At 40.0% G+C, this 7,681-nt stretch overlaps 1 protein-coding gene across 1 annotated transcript; it reads right to left on the bottom strand.

Annotated features, from left to right (window-relative positions):
• Positions 1-1,023: 1,023 nt before the first annotated feature.
• On the bottom strand, positions 1,024-5,502 carry LOC139450755 (uncharacterized). The gene is made up of 4 exons (XM_071232575.1): positions 5,457-5,502; positions 2,173-2,302; positions 1,627-1,743; positions 1,024-1,287 (listed from the first exon to the last, which is right to left on the bottom strand). Exons 1-4 carry the CDS (start codon positions 5,500-5,502, stop codon positions 1,245-1,247), a joined length of 336 nt encoding a protein of 111 aa, XP_071088676.1. The 3' UTR covers positions 1,024-1,244.
• Between the last annotated feature and the right edge of the window lie 2,179 nt (positions 5,503-7,681).

The following is a 7,681-nucleotide window of genomic DNA, read 5'->3' as shown; positions in this document are numbered from 1 at the left end:
TACACTCTCAAATAATAATTGTGAAATAACCATGTATTATTTTCAAGAGGCTAGAGAGTTCACTATCATATAGAGATTGTGTAAGAACCATGTGTTATTGTTCATAAGTGAGACAGTACACTATCATATAGAGATTGTGTAATAACCATGTGTTATTGTTTATAAGTGAGACAGTACACTATCAAATAGAGATTGTGTAAGAACCATGTGTGTAAGTTCATAAGCTAGACAGTGCACTATTAAATAGAGATTATGAAATAACCGTGCATTATTTAAATCGAGATACATTACACACCCACCTGAGGCAAGTGTCACGGGGTATTCCTTTTCAGAAAGTAGTTCCGGGGTTCGGTATTTCCACATTCAATTTGCCAGTCAGGCTCGGGGGAAATAGGATAACACACATACCCGTAATTATAAGGCTGAAAAGGTAGAGTATATATTGCGTTCTTCTGTAAGGATTTCACGCGCATTGTTGAGGCCAAGCCCATTATTGACATAATACAGGTGTAATTGTTGGATATTGTCAGATTGCCGACATACTTCAACAACGTTCACGAAGACGCTGACTCTTCTTTAAAGACAATAATCAAGTATGGAAGAAACACACACACACACACACACACACACGAGCTTGAGAATAGCATTTTACGATTTTGCTGGTTGGGATGGACACAATAATACTTTGGTAAAATGCTATCTCTTAAATCTGCATAGAATCGACATTGGAGGCAGAAATGGTATTCTGATTCTTTTTGTTACTTTTCAAGAGGGCAGTTTTGATTTTAAATAGAATAGTATTTACTTGATGTTTAATCAACACACATAATTTATGAGTTTTTTAATATGGAACATAAATATCAAACAATGATTTTGTTAATTATTTATTCATGTAGTAATTAATGTAATTACAGAGAACGAGAGGAATGATTAATGATAAAGAACATAAAATTCATACAAATATTGTGGAACCTTGAAATAACAGAGCATGCAAAGTTAATTCAAAATGACAAAATGGCCGATAGTAAAAATGTACAGTTAAACCTTGTATGTTCGGACAACGTTAATCTGGAGACGCTGCTGACCTGATTAACGGGGGTTGACAGTTCTCATTATATGTGCATCATATTGGTTTAATATCGTGATGGTAAATGACCACGTGACGGCTGTTGATATTCGGTGACAGTCGTTACAATAACTCTTGTGAACGGCGATGGATCAGTGAGCAGTGAAGGTCGTGTGGGTCAAGAAGTTTCCCCACTCTGAGTTGGTGAATTGTTAACGGTCCTGCAAAATTACAGATATATATACAGGTACTCTACCTACTATAAAACTTGATACGAACTACAGAAAAATAATCTGAAATATGCCGTTCATAATTTCAAGGGACGCAACTCTTGGTTGGTATATTTCAATCAATGTTTCCGAGGTCTGTGCATTCGTGACCAACTCGAGTTATTCCGGGAAAAGCTGAATGATAAGTTACGGAGAGGGGCGAGTGCTGACGAATGACGTCGTTGGTAATTTGAGGAAAATATCTTTTAAGGGTTGACAGTAATGATGGGGTTCAATTAGAGAATTTACAACGAAAGCACATCATTGTTAATGCATCCCCTACATGCTTACCGATCTGACGGGCGCTTGATGGGACACCGGAGTTTCCCCTTGACACACAGGAAGACGACGAGGCCGACAACAACCAGTACCACGGGAATGCCGATACCGAGCCCAATGGCCAACGGCCTAGGGTTTTATTGAAGAAAGAAAATTGCAACAGAAAATTCTTGAAAAGAATAATTATGCTTCAGACTGTTGGAAGAAATAGAATGGCACATAAATACATTGTTGTAAGATGCTAATTTTTTATCCGGTTTTGTAGCTGCAGCTGAAAAAAATATCCTGTATCCATACAATGTCATCCCGGGACAAGCCGAAGGGCGACTCGTACATCTACGCCATACGTAATTACCAAATTTTGTAGGCACCGAAATAAGCCGAGGGGATCCGAGTGTCCCTCTCATTTCGTGGTCATGTGACTAAGTTCCGTCTCAGTGTAATTAGATATGGCAAAAAAAACAATTAACTTGCCATACTTGCAACATTGCTGTGTAGGCTGACAGATATTTTCTTATTCACACTGTTCATATAACAAAATGAGGTTTGAATACTTACAAATTTGATTTATCAGCGTTGCAGCAGTGTTTGTGTCTTCCTGATCCACAGCAGTACTCTCCCTTTTTACAGAATACGGGCAGTCCAATCAGTACGGCCTTGGTTAGGTAACAGTAGCCACGGACTTGCACTGAAAAAAACATATTGCAGGTGTGGTGTTGATGTTGTTGTATGGCTGTGTATGTTATTGTGGCAAATACAGCTGGCACACCGTGGTATACCTGACATACAGCTGGCACGCCGTGGTATACCTGACATACAGCTGGCACACCGTGGTAAACCTGACATACGGCTGGCACACCGTGGTGTAATTGACATACAGCTGGCACACCGTGGTATACCTGACATACAGCTGGCACACCGTGGTATAACTGACATACAGCTGGCACACCGTGGTATACCTGGCATACAGCTGGCACACCGTGGTATAACTGACATACAGCTGGCACACCGTGGTATACCTGACATACAGCTGACACACCGTGGTATACCTGACATACAGCTAGCACACCGTGGTATACCTGACATACAGCTGGCACACCGTGGTATACCTGACATACAGCTGGCACACCATGGTATACCTGACATACAGCTGGCACACCGTGGTATACCTGACATACAGCTAGCACACCGTGGTATACCTGACATACAGCTGGCACACCGTGGTATACCTGACATACGGCTGGCACACCGTGGTATACCTGACATACAGCTGGCACACCGTGGTATACCTGACATACAGCTGGCACACCGTGGTAAACCTACCATACAGCTGGCACACAATGGTATACCTGACATACAGCTGGCATACCGTGGCATAACTGACAAAATGTTGAAATCGTTGTTCTGTACATAAGACTCAATCATCACAATTGTTTCAACAATTTGATAAATACATAACGTATGTAACAGAGACGTCATATATTATAAGCGCCTTGAACAGGTTTCCGTACAATCTCTTCCATAATTACAATATACAGTAAACTACGGTTATAACGAACACGCTTATAATGAACTGACGGATATAACGAACTAACTTTTTAGTCCCGACTATTTGCTGTAGTTATGCTGTATATATGCTTATAACGAACTACGGTTATAACGAACTAAAATGGTAGTCCCTTTGTGTTCGTTATAACCGTAGTTTACTGTATATCCCGAACTTTCCTTTTCCTTTCGGAAATGTCTACATATGACGTATCCAATTTTGAATGATTTTTAATGTGAAGTTTTTTACACGACATACGGCTTTTCCACTGGACGAGAGGCCGGTCAAACGACCGAGAAACTGACGTTCATACTGTATTCTTGAAATGGCGTAAACACCGACTGACTACTTCCATTCCTGGGGAAACCCTTGGAGTTCCCTTGCACGACTAAATACAGAAGCAGTTCCTAATCATACAGCCAAAGAAAAGTCAGAGAGTTTGACTCCATGACCGTTCCTTGAATAAAACGGAAAAATGCACACCCAAACTATCGATTCGATCTCTGGACTGACAGTGACAGTGTACAGCAATCCATGCTTGACCTTAGTATCTACTTGAGACATCGTTTATTAATGATGTTTGTTTGTTTGTTGTTTAACGCCGCACTCAGCAATATCCCAGCTATATGACGGCGGTCTGTAAATAATCGAGTGTGGACCAGACAATCCAGTGATCGACATCAGTTAAAACTTCGGAAATCCTTCCCGTTACATTTATCCTGTCGGTCATGTTAATATCCTGTACCTGATGTAAATGTATTACGACGCGCTCCCATTGTGGCTGCCTTACTGAGGTAGTTAGTTCTTAACACATCATCCAAAGATGATATTGTCTGAACCTATTGGTCGTAACCAAACGAGAAAACAAATACTGTAGAGAATGTCAGCTTACATACCCGCAAGTCACCTCTCCCTTTATTCCGCGATAGAGCGTTATATGACTGTCATCGTTAACATGAAGTCACACGTACTGAATGACATAGTGCATACATCCTTCAAAGTATAATACAGTGTCCTAAAAAAATTATATGAATTGACATTCACTTTGTGTGAGATCATTTGAGTATCGTATGTCTACACAGTTTAAACTTCACTCAGTGAAGGTTTCATACAAGGAACTCACACAAAAGTGCAAGTTCGTTCTTGGTTATTGTTTACAAAATACCAACACTGTTGATGTTGAATAGGCCCCTTCCGCGAAATCCCGACTTCCGCGAACTGACGCTATTTGAATGACGTTAGTCATCCGGATCTCCGGTATGCGTCACTATGATAAGATGCATTCGGAATACGCCAATGGCCACGTAATACATGTCACCGTAACATAAACAAACATATCCCTGATATATATATATATATCTGATACATTTAGGGACAGAAATTGATTATTCGGTTTTGGGGTTGGAACTGAATAAACATTCTTGAAAGGTTTTACAAAAAGATAAAATGGCGAAGCTTCTCTTTTCAGAGAAACAAAAGGTGTAGTGATGTTTAATGAGAAACAATGGGCGTCGGGGAATCTGACCTGAAAACCCGACGAGGACAAAAACGGGATCTTTAATGAAATACTTAAACAGACCGACCTTGCATATAATGCGATGATCATGTAAATAAGTACATGCGTTTACTATGGTTTGTTTGTTGTTTTACGCCACACTCAGCAATATTCCAGCTATATGACGGCGGTCTGTAAATAATCGCGTTTGTACCAGAAAATCCAGTGATTGACATCATGCGCATCGATTTACGCAATTGGGATCGATGACATGCATCATCCAAGTCAGCGAACTTGACCACCCGATCCCGTTAGTTGCCTCTTACGACAAGCATAGTCGCTTTTTACAGCAAGCATTGGTTGCTGAAGGCCTATTTTAACCCGAAACTTCACGGGTCCATTTGCTATGGAATTCTAGAAGGGACATTGTCGCGCCGTCGCATTGTCGCCTAAACAGAAACAAGCTAATCGTGTCAAATTCAACCAAAGCGCGACAACGCGACATTTTGGCCATTTGTCACATTGTCGCGTTGTCGCATTGTCGCGCTTTGGATAATATATTTTATTCTATCAAAGGGCGACAATGCGACAACGCGACAATGCCCATTCTATGATTCCATAGTCTACAGCAGACAGTGATTAATTCACTGTCGTCTCAACGAAACCGGGTAAATACCGAAACCATCAGTAGTACGTGACAACATCCTAGCTGTGCGTGACAACATCCCAGCTGTACGTGACAACCTCCCAGTTTTGAAATACCCACCGCACGTGTCTCTTCTAACTTTATTCAAGCATTACCTGTAATGTAGAGAAGCACGAGTGTCCAGGCCAACGACATTCCCATCGCTGAACGTCTCTCGGGTATGTATATATGGAGTGATGACCTCAAACTTGTCTCTCACTATTCGACTTTCCGAAAAGTCAAGTTCAATGAGAGTTATCCGTCTTGAGTTGGAACTCTTCAATTGGTTGGATGAACTTCCGCCGAGTACTGTCAACTTCCGTCGAAAATAGCGCGCTGCTTCGAAGCTGTCAAAATGGGAAAGCAATACTGCTGTATTTGTAGCAATTTTAGGGAAAAGAGAGTCGGTGAAAGAATAGTATCTCTACACGTCATTCCAGTAAGCAAGCCCCTACGACAAGCGTGGTTAAGGCGACTTCGGTTAGTGAGAAAAGACCTCACAGTGACCAAGCACACGGAAATGTGCTCAGAACATTTCCTGGGTGGTAACGGTCCAGGCATAGGGCATGATGTTCCATCGATTTTTCCGAAGAAAAATTACAGTACTTGCACAGTGAGTTATGTTGATTCTTATAAGATTTATGCTGTTGTTGGTGTATTTAATGTGTTTTATCGTTTGTGAATGTTATGTGATTGTAAAAAAGTGCTATGATTAAAACATGAAATGAAGAAAACAAACAAAAACGTTTCAAGTTGTGTTGATCTTAAAATTCTATGTATCCTCTCTTTCATCTTATTTGTTTGAATAAATATAAAAAATGTCTCAGTGTCTGTTGATAATTTGTTGCAGGTGTCTGATGCTGACTTTGTTGATACCCCTAAGCCAAATGAAAGCCCATTCAAGCAGGCCTGTGACCCTGAATCCCTCAAAGTGACAATGCAGATACATGGAGGGACTCCTCAGTCTGATGAAATTGAACATCATTCCACAACATTCAGTCAAGGTGCCAGGTACAGCGGGATCATAAGTTTTTTTTCTTGGCCATTTTACAGGCGCTTCATGCACTATTAAAACGATGTTATTGATTGGGAGTTGGGGACGTTTACATGAAAACAATTTTGATTTGTATCATATGATTTCAGATGTCTGAAATCCATGGAAACAGAATTGAAGTAAAAGTTTAAATGGTTTTAACGACCACAGAACTTACCTATTTTGATATGACGAATGTATTGATGTTTTCAACAAATCCGGTCAGTACCAGAAGCTTTTTCAATGAAATACAAACTGTGGTGACTCGTTTTGACTGAATTCATAACCCAAAGGTGCCATACGTTTAAGTGGTTTTTCAACAGGATCGGGGAACATCTCCCCTATGCAATGTAAGGGAGTAATGTTTGAGACACTTCATCGCTGTCAATCGATTAAGTTACAATCATATCAGCTATTTCACTACTCCAGTGACGGTTTAACTTTATTCAGTACGTAAAATAACATAATGTGTTGATTGGACAAATTTGAATGATAACTTAGTGTGGAATAGTCGTCGCGTGGTACAGCGGGATATATTTTTTGAAAAGTGCTAAATCAGGCCTACCAAAGAAAACAATTTGGTAGGTCTCTAAATACTTAGTGTAATGACACATATGCACAGTGCTCGTGTTGAACCATGTGTGTATGTTCATAAGCTAGACCGTGCACTATCATATAGAGATTGTGTAAGAACCATGTGTTATTGTTCATAAGTGAGACAGTACACTATCATATAGAGATTGTGTAAGAACCATGTGTTATTGTTCATAAGTGAGACAGTACACTATCATATACAGATTGTGTAAGAACCATGTGTTATTGTTCATAAGTGAGACAGTACACTATCATATAGAGATTGTGTAAGAACCATGTGTTATTGTTCATAAGTGAGACAGTACACTATCATATACAGATTGTGTAAGAACCATGTGTTATTGTTCATAAGTGAGACAGTACACTATCATATAGAGATTGTGTAAGAACCATGTGTTATTATTCATAAGTGAGACAGTACACTATCATATAGAGATTGTGTAATAACCATGTGTTATTGTTCATAAGCTAGACAGTACACTATCAAATAGAGATTGTGTAAGAACCATGTGTGTATGTTCATAAGCTAGACCGTGCACTATTAAATAGAGATTATGAAATAACCGTGTATTATTTAAAGCGAGATACATTACACACCCACCTGAGGCAAGTGTCACGGGGTATTCCTTTTCAGAAAGTAGTTCCGGGGTTCGGTATTTCCACATTCAATTTGCCAGTCAGGCTCGGGGGAAATAGGATAACACACATACCCAT

Source organism: Haliotis cracherodii, unplaced genomic scaffold (assembly GCF_022045235.1).
Source record: "Haliotis cracherodii isolate W230 unplaced genomic scaffold, xgHalCrac1.p SCAF_8, whole genome shotgun sequence".
Lineage (NCBI taxonomy): Eukaryota > Metazoa > Mollusca > Gastropoda > Lepetellida > Haliotidae > Haliotis > Haliotis cracherodii.
Note: the sequence above shows the minus strand (reverse complement) of the source record. Positions and strands in the feature narration are given on the sequence as shown.

What these genes read in the sequence shown, in the direction of transcription:
- LOC139450755 (XM_071232575.1), bottom strand. Translation starts at nt 5,502, where the DNA reads ATGGGAATGTCGTTGGCCTGGACACTCGTGCTTCTCTACATTACAG. An exon ending in AACGCTGATAAATCAAATTT is followed by an intron (nt 1,744 to 2,172) that starts GTAAGTATTCAA and finishes ATAAAACCCTAG; the next exon opens with GCCGTTGGCCATTGGGCTCG. An exon ending in ATCAAGCGCCCGTCAGATCG is followed by an intron (nt 1,288 to 1,626) that starts GTAAGCATGTAG and finishes GTAATTTTGCAG; the next exon opens with GACCGTTAACAATTCACCAA.